The sequence below is a fragment of the Strigops habroptila genome, chromosome 1 (assembly GCF_004027225.2).
Source record: "Strigops habroptila isolate Jane chromosome 1, bStrHab1.2.pri, whole genome shotgun sequence".
In the NCBI taxonomy this organism is placed as follows: Eukaryota; Metazoa; Chordata; class Aves; order Psittaciformes; family Psittacidae; genus Strigops; species Strigops habroptila.
In genome coordinates this window covers 48827736-48848852 of record NC_044277.2, presented here as the reverse complement: position 1 = coordinate 48848852, position 21117 = coordinate 48827736, and the positions used below count along the sequence as shown (strand labels likewise).

Genomic DNA, 21117 nt, shown 5'->3' with positions numbered 1-21117 from the left:
TACTGAGTACAGAACCACAGAATCAACTAGGTTGGAAAAGATCTTTAAGATCAAGTCCAACCATTACCCCAGGACTGTCAAGTCCACCACTAAACCATGTCACTGAGGGCCTCATCTGCATCATTTGTGAATACTTCCAGGGATGGTGATTCCACCACTTTCCTGGGCAGCCTGTTCCAATGTCTGACCACCCTTTCAGTGAAGAAATTGTTCCTAATATCCCATCTAAACCTCCCCTGGCACAGCTTGAGGCTGTTACCTCTTGTCCTGTTACTTGGGAAAAGAGACAAGCCACCTCCTCGATCCATCCTCCTCTCAGGTAGTTGTAGAGAGTGGTGAGAGTCACAGGACAGGAGTTAAATCCTACAGCTTAAAAACCAGAGGTGTTATTACACGGCTGCTTCCATTCATTCACGGGTGGTGGCCTAAGATGTGAAAACAAACACGTACTAACTACATCACTAAGACATGAACTTTTTTTAATGAAGGACACGTTGTTGATCACAATTTATTTTGAAGTCATGAGGTGCCAGCAACAGAACAGACTGAATCAGCAGATCAGGCTGGACAATACTTGATTGGAGCCATGGCTGTTGGCTATGGGCAGCAGCACTGAGTTACACAACAAGGCAACAGTTGCTCTTCTACCTTCCTAACAAACCTGCCAGGTAAGGCAAAGGATTGACAGCTACTGAACTGTGGTAGAAACCATGCAAGAGTAACAAATGTGAGAGTAGGTGTGTAATAAATACTTGATGACATTAGAGAGGAGGGGGCAGGGGGGGAAGAAGAGGCTCATTTAAAAAATTTCTCTTCTGCAAGACATTAAAGCTATTTTAAAAATTGTCACCACCCCAGGGGCAGCCCGGTCCAGTCCAGCAGCGGCAAATTGGTACTTGGAGCAGTTTTGAACCCATACCCTTCTTCATGAGAGAAGGTTCGAACAAATTACTTATCCACTTGCTAAAAGCTCTGGGGTTAAAGAAGTGATCAGTAATCAACATTTATTTCACACCTAGGCAGAATGGCTAAAACTGAAGACTACTGCTCAGCTTCGTCTTCAATTACTTCGATTCTGCGAGGCCCGTAGAGTAGAACATAAGCTATATGCCAGTCTCCACCCCCAGATAACCTCAAAATATCTTCAGGTGTAACAATGCTGACTTTGTCATCATCAAATTTAATCCATTCATCTGCAAGAAAAGCAAGAGGATTATTTGTAATTTAGGTACATAATATCTAAGCACACTTAACGTTAAGTGTGAAGGGCAGTTAAGAGTGCTCCAAGTTGTCGAGGTGTTTTACCTTGTTTCCTTTTAACCCAAGACACATAATGCCCAGAGGAACTTGATCTGCCTTGATGTGTTAGCACTGCCTGCAGGTCATAATAGCCGCAGTTATTAGAACCGATATCTGAAGGAAGAGGGGGGAAAAAAGTTACGTGAGTCTTACATGAACTGTTCTATGTTTGAACAGCACGCAGACTGAAGACACGTGAGCCAAACTGCAGCACTGTAGCTGTGTAAAGCCCCACTTACAGCATGGTTCTCAATCGCTGTGAACTAAAACCAGCAACTTGCAGCCAGGACAGCCTCTCAGGAAACTGAGACATAAATACAGATCCTGGATGGAATGCAAATGCAGTAAGCTTAAAGCAGTAAACCCATCAGTAAGCTTTCTGGACAGATTTGGCCAATACTTCCTTCAAACACCAACAACTGACAAGGTAGCATCCAAAACTGCACCTGCCAGGTTGGATGGGGCTTTGAGCAACCTGGTCTAGTGGAAGGTGTCCCTGCCCATGGCAGGAGGGTTGGTACCAGGTGGTCTTTAAGGTCCTTTCCAACCCAAACCATTCTATGATTCTATGCTCTAATTCTAGGACATGCAAATGTCTTTTGATGTGCATGTCTTCTATGTATCATCAACTTGACAGATGGATGACACTTATGTCTTTGACCATCTCAAGAGCATTTTGGCTTGCCTCATCTTTCCATTCTTTCTGTCTTGTTTCTGAAGATTAATTTTCAAAAGTGTTAAAAATAACCAGGGTTCTAAAAATATTCCTACCATTGGGTCCACTTAAGCATAAGTAAACAGAAAGTTACTTTAAAACAGATTGATTTCCCTGTACTCACCATCGGGAAAAGAAAATGGTTCATATTTAACTTCTTTCTGTGCACCTTCGCTTTTACTAGACTGAAGAACAGAAAATAATTAACGTGGAACAGTTGTGAAAAAGCTTTAGTGCAATCCTATCAAATCCCAACTCCCCATTCATTTAAAGCTGTTCCTAAGCCTAAACATTTTCTGTTCAACTTGAAACCAAGTTCCATTACCGTATTTCTAGATGGACATGCAAAAGCCTCATCTAAACCAGACCACTTTTTACAGTAAATATGTAACCATTTGAACACCTTTTGCCTAGCCTGTTTACCCACCAGACTTCCAGGCTTGTTTATGAAACAATTCTGCAATTGAAGACTGTATTCCCTGTTAGGGACTTGCTAGCAGCACAAGTGGCAACAAGAAAACACTAGAAACAGACTCTCAATAGCACTCCTCTTTCCTTGCTCCTAACTGTGTAGAGATGCAAGCCTTATTCAAATTTTTAAATTAAACTGGCAGGAATTAGGCCAAGAAAAGACTAGCAACCTTAAAACCCATGGCTAAAACACTACAGTTTTAGCTCATTTACTTTTTCCCTTCATTAAAGGAAAGGTTTCTTTAAAGAAAGGGAAGTCAGTTTTACAGTATGTAGACAGGATAGAGAATGAAACCATTTACCACGCTTTTAGAGTGCAGATATTAAGCTCACTAGCACATATATTCTAAATTTTATCACTCAGACACATAGTAGAACCTTGTACAACCCTTCCCACTTGGTGAGCAGGAAGAAGCTACCTGTCACTGAAGAAGTGACCTGCCAGCAAGCAGTCATGTTTGAAGAGAACCATTCTGTGTAATTCACAGAAACCCTTTAGGCATAACACCGGTAAGCAGAAGCACATCTTCGTAAGTTTTGAAATAAAAATGTAAGCAATATAATTGTCTACAGCATTTAACATTTCTGGTCAAGCAATCATACCAAAGCTGATACGGGATTTTCATGAAAATACACAAAAAAGATCTAAAGCTCAATACCAAGGAGTTTGAATGCTAAATAAGAATATACACATGGAAGTCAAGTTTTCTCTAGTCCTCATGAGCGCCCCAATTCCAGCTGTATGACTTCTTTAATCACAGTGTCAGGAGACTTACATTCTTTGGCTGTTGATTTACTTTTTTGTCTTCTAGATCTTTGAATTTTGATCGATAAGAAACCATTTTTTCCTGAAGGTCTGGCGTACACAGCTCATACACATCCAGCATAAGAGGAAATTTAACGTCCTAGGAAGTAAGAAGCATAACGATTATTAACATCATTTGGTACTCCGTGTTAAAGCTTTCTCCCATGGGAAGACAACACTGAGTCCAATTAGATGCAACTCTCAACACATTTATGACAACTTGATCTACTGAAATGTCGCTGACAGGACTTACCTAAAGGGCTACAATACTTTCACAGAAGAATGTCTAGTTCAGTATAAACAAACCATCATAAGTTACCATATTCAGAATAAATATTTAGATTCTTTATTATTAGCTGTCATACTTTATACTACAGACATACCCTATGCAGGCCTAAGGCAAAAAATATGCATGCAGAACGACCATACACTGACAAAATGTTCATTTGTGTTATCCAAACAATCTTCTGGAATAGTTAACATGTGCCTTCAATCTTTATTCCCTTGCTTAAGAGAAGCAGGCATCATCTATCATGATGCTCCCCAGGGCAGCCTAGGAAGTCTATCAGCCAAGGCTAACAGAAAGCAAAACTGGAACATGTAGCTGTTGGCAGCTGGTTCTTGCATTTGTCAATGAGAAAGCCCATTAAAATAACTAGTACAGGAAGAGTTTGTTAGCCTAAACATTTCTCATCAGCTGTAGAGCGCTGTCCAGTAACTGAAAGCATGGCCCTCTCCTTAACTAAACATTATCCTCTGAGCCATCGGTGAAAAGAGACCAAAAAAACCATCCTAGCAGTGTTGGAGCAAATTCATTTCTGTCCCTCACCTCCCATTCCCCAGTCTATTTGGGTAGGATAGTTTGCCACAAAACTGGGACCATCACAGCTGGGAACAAAGCTACTTTGTACATCTGCAAAGAAACTGCACTGTTAATATTTTTAAATGCAGTTGAAAAGCAAACAATTGAGTAAATAGCCTTCAAGTAAATAGCCTTCAAGTATTAGTTGTCTACCTACAGTAAAAACATCACTGAAAAGCATGAAGAGGAATTCAAGATCAATATGCTCAAAACTTACCTTAAGAACTTTGGCATTCACAGATTCTTTCTCTTTGTAAAAAAACCTGACCATCTGAATAGTCAGGTAGGCTGGCAAGCGACTGATTTTAGACTATAAGAAAAATAGAAAAAGCTATTATTACTTTAGATACTGACAGATCTTTCAAACACTTAAACACTGCAAATCCTAAATTACAGGCTACCTGAGGAACATATTTGTACACAAACACATAGGAATATAGCAAGGCCTCTTAATTTGAAGCTCTGTATAGTAGTGTACTCGAAGAAGTAATTCTCAGTTTTAAATTCCTTGATAGTGGATATTCAGATATTTTATAAACATAAATCACATGCTGTTGCAGCAATAACTTTGTGTTTTGGGACAGAAAATTGACAACAGTTAAAAGAATGATGAAGAGAGCAACAGAAGTACCACTCACAGATTTGATATAGAGTGCATTTCTCTGCAGTGTTGGAGATAGTTTGGTGATTTCCTCTTGAAGGCGCTGTTAAAAGAAAGGTAATAACACCTATGTTCATCATAAGAAACAGCCTGAAGCAAAGCACAGCACAGATAAACAAGCCATAAAGTAAATCTGGTTCTGCCCATCTCTTCTGTTGCTATCAGCCATTACAACACAGAGAATTTTGAAACTCCTCGGCAGAAAGCGCAAGCCCATTCATTTGCTGGGCTCCAGGCTCATTCCTGTGCCCTAACACAAAGGTTCTCTCTGCAGAAAATTTAATTCTGCAGGAGTAGAACTTGCAAGTGGATTTGGTTAGAAACTGTATCTGGACTTGGTTACGAATGTCATGTCATGCTTGGAACACAACTAAAGCAAATCTGAGGTTTCTTCTGAGAGGAATATTTGCACGTTTCCCAAACCTCAGTCTAAAGTAGGCAGAGCTACAGAGGAGACAGGTGGTGACAGCCTGTTTCCAGGAACCTTTCCTAATTTAGGGCAAGACTGGCCTGGTTGGTACCGTTGCTTCTACCAACCAGGCAACCCAGCATAAGAATTCTAGACCTTTCTTGGCCTGGAAGTGAGGTTCCTTTTTTTCTTATAACAATAATCTATGCAATTATGATTTTAGTTCTGAACATTAACTAGTTTATCTTACTTTTCCTTCTAGAGTCTGTCAGAAAAAGCAGATACAAAGATTATCTGAGAACCATGCAACCTGGTCCAGTCACTGCTTCCATCCCTGCTCTTATACAAACAGTCTGCAAGAGCAGTTACTACAGAGGTTTTGTAGTAGGCTCCTCTCCTGGCTCCTTCAGATTCTCCAAAAACCCCTAAAAACTTAGAAATATACATCTAAAAAGCACTTGAAGAACTTGAAGAAGTTCTACTTAAGTAAACAGTTTAAGGATGATATTGTGTCATGGAAAATAACAACCCCTTCAAAATCTGGAAAATTAAAGTTTAATTGTTCCATCACCTGGGGTTTTTTCTTAGCAACCAAAATGCCACCGTTTTAAAACTGACTTCTGAAGAACTCTTTACAGCATGCTTAAATCATGATCATAGGGCTGGAGCACCTCTCCTATGAAGACAGCTTGAAAGAGTTGGGCTTGTTCTGCCTGGAGAAGAGAAGGCTCTGAGGAGACCTTAAAGCAGCCTTCTAGTACCTAAAGGGGGCCTACAAGAAATCTGGAGAGGGACTTTTTACAAGGGCAGGTAGTGACAGGACAAGGGGGAATGGCTTTAAACTGAAAGAGGGGAGACTGAGATTAAATATAAGGAAGAAATTCTTTACTGTGAGGGTGCTGAGGCCCTGGCACAGGTTGCCCAGAGAAGCTGTGGCTGCCCCATTCCTGGCAGTGTTCAAGGCCAGGTTGCGCAAGGCTTGGAGCAACCTGGTCTAGTCGAAGGTGTCCCTGCCCGTGGCAGGGGGTTGGAACTAGATGACCGTTAAAAGTCCCTTCCAACCCAAACCATTCTGTGATACTGCTCAGCCTGGAGTGAAACCCAGCTGAACAAACAAGCAGCAAATTGGCTGGCACTTGGTGACCTGCATGGGGAGGACAACGTCAGGGTCAAGAAAATCCTCTGCTGAAGTCCGCTTTTACACTAACATGCAATTCGCTTTCACTGCCATCTTCCCATTGAACACCAAAAAACCAAAAACCTTGGAATTTTGTAAAGCTTGCTTGGACAGCAGATGTCAATTCCAAGTCACAGATTAAAAACACAGGTAATTTAGGATTTCAGTTAAATAAAGGTTGTAATAGCTTACCAATTTTAGTCCTGTAAACAGATATTTCACTTCTTGATTGATAAAGCAGCTGAGCTGAAGCAGATTCTCCTTTCCCTTAGTTACTTCCTCTTCTTCAGCTTCTGTACATTTCATACTTCACAAAATTAAGGAAAAACATGGTGCACCAAGAGGTGAACTACTGCTCTAGTGAAAACAACATGCTGAACAGCACGGAAATTTAAAATAATCCTCTGCTTGTGCATCAATAGTACTTTTACTTTTCATAGGACAAAAAAGGCAGATTTGAAACAGTCCTTCATTCTAACCAATCTGCTCCTTCATTGTGTAATGACAAGTGGTAGCTGGTACTAAGCTGTGAGATACAGTACCTCATCTAACAGGATGTTTCCTTATTTCAGACAAGCAAAATGCACAGTATAATCCTTTCTAAAAGGTGGTGGTCAGTTTCATGACAGCCAGGATTGTGCGATGGAGAAGAGGGAAAAGAGTAACACTTGGCATGAGATGTGTGCCCCATGTGGTCATACGCTTTTTGTCTTTGCTATAAAAAAGCTACGAGGAAGTTGTCAGCCGCAATAGTTCCCTACTCATCTAACAGGGTGCATCTAATCTATTTTTTAAGAAATCAGTCAAGCTATCTTTTGTACATGTGCAGTATGCCAAGTATATCAGCAACACTCCCTTACAAGCCAAAAAAGGCGATTAGGATAATAATTACTTTTATTTGGATAAAACATGTCAGCATCCTTGAAGTGGATACCTGGCAATCTTCTCTGGAGAGGAAATCTAGTATTTAATTCAGTGGGTTCCTTCTGCAACTTTTCATAACCGTTCTTCCTCCCCACATCATCCTCTCTCTCAAAGTATATCCAATCCTACCTTTAACCTGTCTGTACTCCTCTAATACACCACTCCCTCTCTTCCCCAACACACACCTTTGTTTCTATACTACTCTGAACAACGCTTTTCATGCTCCCCGCACTCTACTGCCAATGTGTGAAATTATTATCACTCTTTATCTCTTGCCTTAGTCTTTAGGATACGCTGTTTCAAATTCAATGCTGAAGAACTGATCAATTAAACTCTTCTTTTTAGAAGACGCTGCTGTAGCTCCAGAGTCTGTCTGCAAAACAAATTCTCTTATGATATAACTTTAAGTGTCATGTAAAGACAGTATTCTTTATAGACAAAATACCCCATTTATTTAAATTCTTTGAAGCCTATTCCTTCACCTTTCTTTAGATGCATTTTCTCCTAATCAGTCAAGCTCCTGACACAGTATAGAAGTTCCAAACCAAAAGCATTTACAGCAATGCTGTTAAAGCCACCTCAAAGCGTATTAGCAAACAAGATTGCAACCAAAAAGTCACACCTCCGTGCTCCCCAACTTAAACCTGTCTTAAATTTTAGAGTAGTCTATCAGACTTCTCCCACTGCCAAGACTCTCCAGAAAATAGCTTACAGAGAAGAGAGTTGGTCTGGTAAAGCCTTGGGGAAAAGTTTAATTCATTTCTCATGAGGTTGCTTATTTGAGTTGTCTGTTTGAAGCAGCATTCTTGTAGCCAACAATGCTGAAGCACTTTTTCCAGACAAAACTTCTTATGTGCCAAATGCACAGGTTACCAGGGCCAGCTGCTGTGCACTCACAGTCACCACGGTGGTACCTTCCAGAGCCCAAAGGGGAAGTATTCCTACAGTACACTCCACAGCATAGCTGACATGACATACGAAGCATTATGCTGATAAGACACATCAGAAAGCAGTTTTGCTTACTGGACTACAGATACATGTTAAAACCCTCACAAAATAGATAATCCTTAGTGAAAAAATATGCAAGAATAATATTATAAATCCTAACTCCTTTTAGAGTAAGACTACAATTACCTCCATAACTGTATCACCTTCTATGCCTTCCAGCTTCTGCTGTAGTACCCTCATCATCTGCACCCAGCACTCATTGGCATCCTAGGAAGGGAACAGAACATTAAATGTGACCGGTAGAGTTATGATTTAATAATATTAAACCCATCAATCTTCACACTGTAACAAACAAACAAAGAATTCCTTACGTAAGAATTTCTCCCTATTCCACCATACATTTTCAGAGCTGGCACTTAACATTACATTCAACTTTTCTACACAGTGTAACAGCAAATGCTTTACTGGGGTAAATTACTTTCACAGGAGAAGGAAAGATTTCAAAGATCCTCGCTCTCAACTTCTAAGACACTAGAATTTTCAAACAATAAGCTAATAATTGGTCTTTACCTGTTGAAGGTACTGGCCTTGATCGCCTTTCTCTGCAAACTGTGGGAAGGCCATATGTAAAAACTGCAGGAGAATGATAGGTGGGATACTGGAGGAAGTTTTATCCATGGAATCAAACAAGTCTCTAAGAGCTTGAAGAAAAAGTGAATGCTTTGAGAAGTGGAAAAACAATTCAAACATGCCAGGAAGTTGAAAAAGAACAGTAAAACAGCAGCAACATTTAAAGACTTATCATTTAACAGTGCCCAGTTTGATCTTTCCAAACCAGGACCAAATTTTCCAGGTAGCATAAGAGGTGCACCCAAGATCTCATTTCTTAACACGACTTTGCAAGCATAAAGATGACAATTCTGAGAGTTTCGCACATAATGCCTTCTCTTTCCTGGCTGCTAACAGAAAAATATTATTTGAGCAGTTAAGATTTCATTCAAAACACATCTGATGAACAATGTTTTCACAAGAGGACACCACCTACAGAAACCAGAAGGCATTTGCAATCTAGCCTCTAGAGCAACTTAAGCTTCACCAGCTACTGGGGAAAAAAAACCCTTTACTTATTCCCAACTAAAATATCTAGAAAATGCTCATGCTTGATTTAAGACCCAGGAAAACAAGTATGCATATGCATACATGCAGACAGTTCATAACTATGTTCAATTCAATAAATTCTATGGATTGCATGACAATACACATGGCTTTCTTTTTTGCTCCAGACACAGTGCAGTAAATGTCTTATGTACACAGGTTACAGCACTTTAAACCCACAAATAACTTCAGAGACACCTATTAATCCTCACAACAACCCTGTGAGGTAGGCAACAGTCTGCATGATCACTAATTGACAAGTGGAGAGACTAATGAATGATACTCTTGAATAGTGAATATGGCCAATTGCTTCCTCTCTTTAAGAAATATCTGCACTGACCTCGATTAAGAGAGATAACTGATATGACACAGCAATTTAGGAAAAAAAATGCCATAAGTGTCATGCAGGAGATCTTGACCAGCTCAGCACCAAAGAATTAACTATGAATTACTTCAACTATTAAAATTCCTAAAAAGCAGAGCTGTCACTTTAAAAAGAAAACAAGGGACACGAAGTAAAGGCAGTGAAAAGGGGAGGGGCAGGCGTGGTTTGTATAGAGTAACCATTGAACTTACCACCCCAAAACTCGATCAGCAGGCATACCCACAAACTGGACCTTTCCTTCCTTATATTGTTTTGTTTTTCCTTAAATGGACTGGTAGAAATCCCAGTGTCCTGGCCCAGCATCTTAGTGGGGCAATGAAATAGAGTAAAAAAAGAAAAAGTGGACAAGTAGTACCCTTGTTCAAATGTAAGGGGTCTAACTAGAATTCTAGTTAGATCTTGGAGATACAGGGCCGTTGTGAGCTCCCACACTGTGAGCACCCAGATCACCACAATAAAGAGAAACGTGCCATTTGAAGACACTACTTTCCATTTCAGTTATGAAATTGGGATCTTTTGGGTAATGACTAAGACCACTGATAAAGCATCAGCTACCTCCTTAACAATAATGCCCAGCCAATAGATCTTACCAAAAAATATCAATGAACTACATGTTCTGGGAGTATGGTGTTAGCCTACCATTAAGTGAAATAAAGAATTGTGCACTAGACTATTTCTACACAAAACGATCAAATCCACAGATGGATGGAGTATGCTTTAGGACGTTCCAATTACTTTATGCCTACATGCAAAACAGTTAAGAGACAGGAATGATTTCTATCTAAGCCTAGACCACACTTGTATATATTTTCCCTAGTATGCAGCTAGGTAATAATATGCAGAGATGTATGCTTTGCAGCCACAGTCAGAATAACCTTTAAAGATATTAATAACAGAGCAAAAAGAATCCTCTAGTGCTAGCAGATCTGACATTGCTAAGGCATATGCACTAAAGAAAAACGTGCAGAGATCTAACTGCAATTTTCATCTGCAGTTAGCAGGAAATCACACACTAGCCTAAACCCTTGTGTTCTACTCTAAACACCAACCTGCAGTAATGTATTGAGCAGAGGCCATTTCTCCTGAAGCTCTTAAGGCACCACCATACCTAAAAGAGAAGAAAAACAATTTGTATGCAATTAAACACAATCGAGAAGAGCAGACAGGTTTTTAAATCATAAAGCAGGCAGCAGCTACATTTATTTAAATGTATCAAAAGAAAGGCCAGGTTGGACGGGGCTTTGAGCAACCTGGTCTAGTGGAAGGTTTCCCTGCCCGTGGCAGGGGGGTTGGAACTAGATGATCTTTCAGGTTCCTTCCAACCCAAAACATTCTGTGATTCTATTAATCACTAAACCAGACGTAACTGAAGATCAGATTTACTCACACTCACCTCAAAGTCTCAGCTACTCTGCAAGCAATGCATGGAAGCAAAGGAAAACCGGCATCCTTAGACAATAAATAAACGCAGACCGAGAAGTCTGGATACATCCCTGCTGCTTCCCCAATCCATTTACCTCAAAACCTCCATCTTTAAAGAAACTGAGAAAAAGTCTGAATAGAAGCTACCCCTTTTCTGAAAGGTTTGCCACAGCTTCTTCAGATGCATGGAAAAAACACCTTGAAAGATGTGAGTCCTTTCACTTCTCTCTCACTGCCATATACCCTTCCCTGCTGTCATCAGGCAGGGAAGACCAAATAAAGTCTTAAGTCTCCAGGGGAAAATAGAGCGGCTGCCTGCGAATCTGACTTCCCAGAGACAATAAGGCCACATCTTGTATTGCAGTCTGCCAGTTTTATAGTGTATATTTTGACATTTGGTATGTTAAATTTGTCAAATATTCTGATTCAGTGCAGTAACTCAGTCCTTTACATGGAAAAAAAACAGACTTTCCTAACATGACAATACTGAAAAACAAGAAACTTTTAACAGTTTCTGTACTTCACAAATAGTTCTCAGTGCTAAATAATTAAGGTTCACCTGCTAACAGAATGAAGGAAAATGTCTAAGTACTTAAGTAACTAGTGTTTACAGTAACCTAGACTATCCAGTTGGGTACCAAGGTGTCAGGAAAGCAGTGTATTTTAAAGGAGTTAACCCTAAAATGGCAATGCTCTATTTAATCCTCACATCTTTTAAATACTGATGGTTTTCATCATAATTATAAAAAAATCAAAGTAAGTTATTCTACAGTCAGAACAAACGAAACAGATTCCATAAGGGCATGTCTTCCGTTCCCTACATATCCACATGTAACTCCAGCTTACCCCAGTTTGCTGCCATAGTAACCCCCATGGTCCTACCTCGGAGCTTCCTGCTGTACCTCCAAGCACCAAACATCAATAATGGCAGAATTTCATTGCACAAAGTATTTTCAGCTCTAAAGCCATTGAAAAGAATACTCCTCAAAGGAACAGGACTCCTGTACAATTCTTCTATATGGAACCAGACCATACAAACTAACATCAGAAAACCGGGTTAGGAGTTCAGCAGCTTGTTTAAGCAGTTTAAACAAGTCTTGATAGGAACTATTTTTTAGCTAGGCAAAACACATTCTCTCCACTAAAAGCCAGTTCCAACAAATACATAGTCTTAAGTTCTTTAAAAAGTACAGACTAACACAGCCATAGGATAAAAGTTAAATCTATCATGATGTTAACTTTGAATAGCTTTACAGAATAACAGATTGTTATGATAATCTGTACCAGTATTAAGACAACTGTTCCACAAAATATCTATTTCATAAGCTAAAGAAAACATTTTGGTCATGGTATTTTTATACTGAATCCTACCTTTTAAGGGCCTCTTTCACTTCTGGCACTGATCGGATACACTGAACCGTAGCGTTCATGTAGCAAGTGTTGCCAAGGTTTGTCAATCCACATGGTAATTCCATCTACCAAAAAATTTACAAGGGTGCTTGAGGGTCAGAGAGAGATGTGCAACCATTTTTGTATAAACACTATAACTTGACATCAACTTCTATGAAAAGGAATGATCAGAGATGCATAAAACCTGGAAAATTCCATCAAACCTTATGAAGCTTTTCAGATCTGTTTTCTGATTATATTAATCATTTCACCATTTGGTGCTTTTAGAGGACATTCAGGAATGCTTTGGGGTTTTTTCCTGTGCATGTTTAGTTAAATGAACATATTCTTCAAGCAGGCAGTCATTCAGAAAGCTCAATTATAACCTCACTCAAGTTTTGACCTGAAAGTTCTATTTCCGTGAAACTTCCACATGAATACACTTGTACAAAAAAACTGATGTTTTAATTAAAATCAGTTTTCGGTGAAACTCGGAATGTGCTGAACTCCATAGTTAAAAACAAAAGCATTATTTAAACTCCTCTCCAGAAGTTTGCAACAGATCATTAATTTGATCCTTTCAGACAGCTTGTGAACTTCTAAAGTTTTGACAAATGCAAAGGCCAACTAATAATTAAACTAACCAGCTTCAGAAACAACTATAAATCACAATATAATAGCTTTTTAAATTTTCTTTAATCCTGCATATTTGAGTAGTTGTCAGGGAAAAGCATGCAGTTTAATGAACCTGAAGCTGTGCTGCATACCAATACCACCGAATTATTCTAGGAAAAGAGAATTCATTTAGTTGTGTATTCCATTTTAATGAATACATGCAGTACAGACAACTGAATTTTGATGTGTAACAAAATATGAATCAGAGGAATGCAATGTGATCGACTTTTTGAAAATGCTACTTTACACTGAACTACCTCCCTGTTTGCCCCTCAGTTACCTCAAAGCCAATGTATATGGTTAGTCTCAAAAACACATGAATATCCCTCACCTGCTGATGCCATGGGAAGTATTAAATACTGAAACACAAAACCAGTCCAAAACTACAGATTTGTTTTCATACAGACATGCACAAATGTATTCCCATTCTGCATGTACAGGTGACAACAGTCATGCAACTGTTAAGTATGACAAAGAGCTCCCAGTTCAAATGACTGATGAGAAAATCAAGCCTTTCAAATTGTAAAAAGGGAAACAACTCAAACAGAAGTTACTTCATTAAAAATAATAGATTAATTATGCCTTCCAGACTTTACTCCCATAAAAGAAAACATATAATCTATTCCACTGACATCAAACTTACTTTCAAAGGACAAACAGAACCCCAAACACACCCCACCTCAAACAAACACTAGTTTCCCTGCACAGATATGAAGGAGACATTTAAGAGCCCTTATTCAGGCAAAGTTCAGACACCAATATAGCAAGGGCAATACAACTTTCTCTTTAAAAACATCAGCAATGCTATTTTTAGAAAATTTACTAAGCTGCCTGGTTAAAGAAAAATCAGCACCAGTTATACGACTTGTAAGTTAAATTCCAGACTTCTTACCAGTGCTACCAGTTGGGTCATCAATGTAAATTTGTGTTTCCTTACGAAGCTATAGATGCTAAACAGACATTACAGTTTCATAATCCACTTTCGAGCAACTTCTAGCATTTAAGAACTTGCCATTATTCCTCTTATTCTAAGATTTACAAAGAGCCAAAGAGTGAAATATGCTTACAGCTGAAGCCAACTGCTCCTCTGTCATGTCTTCTACAAAGACGGGTCGAGCAATTGGCTCTTCTGGAAGCGCATCTGCAGAACCCATCATTAATAAGGTCATCCCCTTGAAACACAGTAAAAATAGTAATAAAGAGTTAAGGGCAGTTATTTCTGCTTAAAAATAAATAAATAAAATCATAAGCTCTTGATAGATTTCAGCTATTTCCCCCAAAATAAACACAACCTTTCTCTTAGTTCACAGAACTGATACTGTGCTGTTGTTTCTTAAGGACATACCTTAACTTTCTCATTACCTAGAAAGTACTTCTCGAGAGCAACTCCACAGCATTATCTGTCCTACACACTTCCACTGAGCCTGGTGAGCTTGACAGCAGCTCGGCAATGTAGGATTCCAATAGGGACTAAACTTAACATTCACTGAATATCCCAATGTGAAGTGTTCAGAAAAGCTCCCTTTCTGATGGACCACTAGGGATCAGGCATCTTCAATGCTTCAGTGCAAATATTCCTCTTTCCCTTGAGTCTTAGCAAGTACCTCAGAACCCAGGATAACTGAGCAGCTCAATTCTGATTTGAAAGAAGCTGCAATGTTTGAGTTTCTCAAATTCAGAATTCTCTAAACAACAACAAAAATACATCCCTCATCTTTAGCTGAGGATCTGGGGAGACTCTTCAGACAGATGTCGGTAATAATGACCACAGCTGAGTCTGGAATTGTTTCCTTCACCTGAAAAGTGGGAAAGGGAAGTGCCATCCTTTGTCTGGCAAAGTCCAAGGACATTAAACTAACTGAGAAGTGAACGATAACCAAAATGACCCCACCAGTTTAGGCACAAGGACTAATGCTCAAAAGGTGGGGGTAGGAAGCAATCAAGTTACCATGTTTGCTGGACTAGCATAACGAAAAGGAGTTTTTCAGCATTCCACGGGAGTCCATCTACACAGTAAGACCTATCAAAGTGGGAGAAAATGGCTATCTAGGGCCTTGAAAAATACAATGCTAAGGAATAGGAAGAACAACATAATAGAAAGAAACTACTTTCACCATGTAAATAACTCCCTAGAACTTGTATATAACATTATTAAAGTTAATAAAGGCAGTTATTAGAGTAACAGTATGCAAAAAAGGACAAAAATATTATGCACCAGGAATTTTGCTGAATAACTTTGCTACAATAGCTGTAGCTATAAGGTACTAATAGATGATTACAAACTAATTACAAGGGTAAGAGTGGCACTATCTAATTCAATCTGCTCAGTGAAGAACTGGAGTAAAACCTGTACCAAATAGATGCTACAAGATACCTAGAGAAATGAAACTGCAAAAAAACCCCAAGCAAAAATCTTTGGGATTCCCTGTTACAATATTATACAGCTAAGAAACACAAATAGGTTCACTTTTTGTTTTCTTTTTGAACTAGTCAAACGAATAACCATTACTAACGGCTTTGTTTTTAAACAGCAGCCATTTAGTACAGAAGAACAAATTTCAGCAGGTAGATAAGAAATAAACAGGCTAAGCTGTAATTTCAGCGTTTGTAATGCCATGATTTTCCATGCTGGGGACATACAAGCACAATGGACTACAGGCAGTGCCCAAGTTCACAACCTCTCTCTAAATAACATCACTTATTACTATGCTCACAGATGGACAAGACAGAAGGACCACTGGTCCGACCCAGAACATTTCTCGTAAGAAACAAAGAAATCTATGCTCCACAGGACTTCAGAGAGATGATGTAATTTCCCTACAGATGCCAAAAGGTTTTTCATAAATCACTGGTGAGAACAACATAAGAATGCTTAGGTATGACACCAAGGTCTGATTTTCAGGAAAGAGCTACCTGCTGAAACAGAAACAGCAGAACTTCTACATTATTTTTTTTAGATGTGAAAATAAAAATTAAACCAGTAAAATCTAGTTATTCCCCAGAACTTACATTCTTTATTTTTAGGTTCCCCCAGTCATCATCCTGTATTTGAAATAAAAGACAGGTTAATTATCTCGCAGCAAAAGACAAGCAAGTATCTTCATAAATATTAATCACGTATTTCTAAATACACAACTGTGGTTCATCAAAGATTTCACAATATTAACTATTTACATCAAGTCTTGTCTGACTAAAATAAAAAGCAGCCAAGTCATCTTTCCAATAAGGTTCTTCATCTGTTGTTCAACACTGCTTAGATGGAAGCAACTTTTTGTAGGAAATTTGCCTATACTGCATTATACCGGTAAGTCTCCAGCAAAGAAGTGCCAGAGAAACTTTTCTTAAGCGAAAAAGCAAGAAGTTGCATTCAGATTCTGAACATTAAGAAGGAACACAAAAAAAGCAGAGTACGTTTTGGTATAAAAGAGTGGAGAAGTGTTTTAAAACATTAGTGTACCTCCCAACCATTCAGCAACACTTTTGCCAGGATTTTCTAGCAGTAGGTAATGAATCGTACACAATTATTTCTGAAAAGTGTCGTCAGTCTAATACATGCAATGAAAGACCTTCTGGAGGAACACTTAGAAATATAGTCATTGATCATTACATCGTAACATCAAATAAAGCTAGAAATTATATTAAAAACAAACATGGATTTCTACCTTCAGAGTTCCTCCTTTAACCATAACCTTCTGTCTAGCTGGCTGAACTCCAGTCAGTGCAAACAACTGGGCTTTGAAGACCATTGGAGGTTCATCAGTGTTAAGCTCCACGCCATCGAATTTCTCTTTTCCCCATTTCACATTAACTGCAAACAAAATGTTTTGAAACTAGATTATTTCCTAATATACAAGAATGTAATTACCAAGATTAACCCAGTATTTCAAATTCCAGAGTTTATACCATCTCAGAACACTCAGCTTTCAAAAACTTGTCAGTAACCAAGCTAAGGGACACCCTGACTATATGGCAGCTCAGCCATCAGAACATATTACCTCCAATATGTCTAAAAATATCTTACAAAACAACTGTATGCAATATATGTACTGAGAAACTTTCCAAGCAATAAACGTGTATAACAGCATCAAAAATCCTTTAGGCAAGTCTTCTCAAAAGCAGTTTGAAAGTAACTCTCCCAATCTCTTGGCGCTGTTTACTGTAAACAAATGAACTTTCTGAAGGAAGTTCAGATGTGTGATTCCAGTTCAGTTTTCCATAGCATTTCCGTTCTCCTTCAATGGAAAACAATACCATGTTCCTTAAAAGCAAAGCTACTGTTTGACAGCCATAGCTTTGACTACCAGTGTCATTCACGTGGAGCTACATGAAGAGACAAGTGTGCATCAAGGCAAGACCTATAAAATAGCACACCAATGGAAGGTTCATCTCAGACTGCCGTCCATGATGCCACCGCTGCAACCTTCCTCAGTTTTGACAGTATTCACACAAGCAGTTGCAGATCCAGAGGCCCTGACCCCAGTAAACGTGGAAGTAAGTAGTGAAGTGAAATTCGGCCAAGAAAGTGCAATTCGTGACGCTGGAAATGGGATCATCAGCAGGAACGCTAGGCAGAACGACACAGGGGCATGTTAACATCCCTTCAGTAAAGCTTGTACTGATCAAGAGCAGGCAAAAATGCCAGAACAAACTATGCTTCCAAAGAACGGTTACACATCTTTGATCACTTCCAATCACTGTAACAGGTACACAAGGCTACTTCAGCAAGCTGCAGTTTTGCTGAAAACCTGCAATATACAGCACACAGTAATATCCTATGTGCACAGTAAGGGCCTGAAATACCATACTTTAAGAAAGCTTTAGCCTTCCTTCTACCTGTGTTTCGGTTCTACGTCAATATATTTCGCAACTCTAGGGGTTTTTTTTTCCAACACAAACCTCTTAAAAGTTGTGATTTTAAAATACCTCCCAAGGAGGTTCAGATTTCAGATATATGCGGTGCTTGTGATGGGTTATAAGACAGAATAACCATGATTTAGTCTAAATTAGCCTACAAAGCATCTCAAACAACTGGCTTTTCAGTATTTCTAGCAGAAAGTACCTTCTGATTTGCCCAACCTCCTGATTTTTTAACACACCTATTAACAGTTGGACTTGACGATCTTAGAGGTCTTTTCCAACCTGATTGTATGATTTTGTATATTATATTTAATACCAAGTACAAGTATTTTCCAGGAAGACAACCCACTCAGTGACTGAACAAGTCAGCTGCACAGCCTTTCGAGTTTTGCATTTTTGAACAGTCATGCATCCACCGCCTAATACGCAGAAGAGTTAGCAATTATTACTACAGATTTGGAGTGTCACTGGTTTTGACAACTTGGCACTCAAGACAAGGAAACTTAAGAACTTGAGCATCTTCAGAGATCGCAACCAACGAAAATTGTTAATTTGAAAACAATGGAGACAAAGAAAAAGGAAGAACATATTTGCCCCATGAACAGAAAACACAGCTTGTACCCATATGCTAGAGTTCAGGAAAAGTCCTGTCATACTGACAGGGGATTCCAGTTTGCCGACCACAACTAAAATAATGGAGAAACAGGGATGCGACTGTGCACTGAGGCCTTCTACAACCTGTTCCTCACGTACTGAAAAGCCCCAGCAGGCCAGACCTGTTACGCATAAATGAAGCGGTAACTGGTCCTGGAAGTGTCACTGGAGGTTTTACTCTTGCAGTCCTCACTAGAAACTTTCTGGCAAGGAGATGAGTGGGATCCTCTCTGATTTTAACTACGAAACAACGGATTTAAAAGGGGAGAGGCTGATGCACCTGCATACACGCGGTTCGCGTGAGACACCCATTCCCACCACCGAGCCTCGCCGAACGGGCCCTCCCGGACACCACCAGCGCTCTCCCCTCGCCCCAGCCGGGCCGCGCCGAGCCGACACTTCCTCCGCAGCCGGCCGGGCCGGGCCGGACCGGGCCGCACGTTCCGGGGAGCTCCCGGCGGACATGTGCGAGCGCCGGCGGCCGGACCGCGAGGCCGCCGGATGAGCCTCTCCCCGCCCCCCGGGGGCACCGCCCGCCTCCCTCCGCGCGGCGGCAGCGGCGGGAAGGGCCGGGCCAGGGGCTGCGGGGCCACCGAGGAGGGCTCGTCGCTGAGGCAATAACCCCGCCGCCGCGGGCGCTGCCTCCCCTCTGCCGCGGCCCCACGCTGCGGACGTCCCCAGCCCGGGCTGGGCCGTGCGGGCGGCGGGGCCGGCTCACCTGAGAAGAGCGGCATGGCGGAAGGGGCGGGCGGCACGCCGTGTCCTGGGAAGGCGCGGTTGGCGGCGGGGAAGCGAAAGGGCGGCAGGCAGTAGCGCTAGCTGCGAGCGGCGTTAGCGGGGCGGGAGCGGGCGGGCGTTGGCGGCAGCGGCTCCGCGGCGTCCCTGCCTGCCTCCCTCGGGGTCTCATTCAAACCGGCCCCTCAGGATGACGCTGCAAGCGGGGCCGCTCGCCGGAAGCGGGGCGGGCTGCGCGCGCAGCGCCGGAAGGGCGTGGTGAGGCGGGGCGGGGCCGGGCCGTTAACGGCTGTGCGGGCGCTGAGGCGGGCGGCAGTGTGGGGCTTGCGGTGTGTCGCGGGCAGAGGGGGTTCGCTGGGCGGGAGCACCGCGCGGGAAGGCATGACTCGGTATCGGACTTCTCCCTAACCCGGGAGCGTAGAACCGATCTGCACCGTGCAGCTGGCTCAGTGCCGGCTCTGATTAAACCCCCTGCGCGCAAACCGTGCGCGGAGCCACCGCGGACGGTCTCCGGGTTGGAGTCCGGGAAGAGCCCGGCCCCGGAGCGGGCGGGAAGCGGTGTTAGTGCAACAGGCGGGCAGCGGCGGTGTGAGGGCGGGCGGTGGAGAGCTGAGGTGGGCTTGTAGGCGCGCTGGTTGGTTGCTCCAAACCTGATTGCACAGGGGGAGGGTGCAGGAAGGGTCTGTTGCGGGTGAAACACGTTTGGGTTATGGGAAAACGTGGAGTAAGAGATAAACTTGCCAACGGAAGAATCTTATTAAGGCGAGAGGGGGTGACAGGTCTACCAGCAACTATTTTAACAGATCGGGAGCAGTGAAGGGAGATGAAAATGGCCAGGAGCCTTCAGGACGGTAAAAAGCAGTTATAAAGATACTAAAAACAGTAGACATGGAGACATGAGTGTCAACTGCTTCTACCAAAACTCTTGGTGTTAGGCTGTGATTTAAGCGCTGCTTTAGCTTCTTTAACATGTGAAAAGGAAGAGAATGCTGGAAGAAACATCTTTTCCTGAGACCCCCCCTAGCTACCACTTCCAGAAACCAAACTACTACCTTCACCAGCTCCTCTGGCTGCCGCAGCTGTAAGAGCTCCCCCTGCAGCTGCTGCCAATGTTCGGTTCTCTGCATTTGCACATCTGGCCTTGCCTTTGTTAGAGAAGTGGTACCCAAAACAAGCAGGATCTTTGCTGGATAAACGTGCGGTTTGCCCAGTGTGATTTCCATTTCCAAACAGTTGAAGGGTACACAAAATTACCATTAAAATAATCCAGGGCTGAAGATGGAAGGCTTAGAAATTTCGTTCTTTTCAGTTTGTCATGTAGAAGAAGAGCAAAGGTTGATTTTATTGTCCAGTGTAGGATCCTAGATGGGAAAAGGAAGTTTTGGGAAACAAGGATTATATTTCACAGAGAAACTCCAATGGGTGGTATGCTGAAATTAAGATAATCCTGAATTAAGATGGAGTTTCCAATTGCAAAGAATCATAGAATCATAGAATCATAAGGGTTGGAAAGGACCTTAAGATCATCTAGTCCCAACCCGCCTGCCATGGGCAGGGACACCTCGCCCTAAACC

The 21117-nt window shown here is 41.3% G+C and overlaps 1 protein-coding gene across 2 annotated transcripts; it reads right to left on the bottom strand.

The window, feature by feature from the left end:
* Positions 1–462: 462 nt before the first annotated feature.
* Positions 463–19795, bottom strand: USP14 (ubiquitin specific peptidase 14). 2 transcript variants are annotated; one of them, XM_030478797.1, is made up of 16 exons: positions 19527–19795; positions 16960–17105; positions 16307–16339; positions 14365–14469; positions 12605–12708; positions 10861–10919; positions 8842–8972; positions 8458–8538; positions 7617–7696; positions 6592–6706; positions 4791–4856; positions 4370–4462; positions 3262–3390; positions 2139–2199; positions 1306–1413; positions 463–1193 (listed from the first exon to the last, which is right to left on the bottom strand). In XM_030478797.1, exons 1-16 carry the CDS (start codon positions 19540–19542, stop codon positions 1042–1044), a joined length of 1479 nt encoding a protein of 492 aa, XP_030334657.1. In that variant the 5' UTR covers positions 19543–19795; the 3' UTR covers positions 463–1041. The 2 variants fall into 2 exon arrangements, with proteins under 2 accessions (XP_030334657.1, XP_030334665.1); XM_030478805.1 differs by having other exon boundaries at positions 495–1193; positions 16960–17861; positions 19527–19755.
* Between the last annotated feature and the right edge of the window lie 1322 nt (positions 19796–21117).

Coding starts and splice junctions, on each gene's coding strand:
- USP14 (XM_030478797.1), bottom strand. Junction 14,470..16,306: donor GGAACCTAAAAATAAAGAAT/GTAAGTTCTGGG, acceptor CTGTGTTTCAAG/GGGATGACCTTATTAATGAT. Junction 6,707..7,616: donor AGCATTGAATTTGAAACAGC/GTATCCTAAAGA, acceptor AATTTTGTGAAG/TATGAAATGTACAGAAGCTG.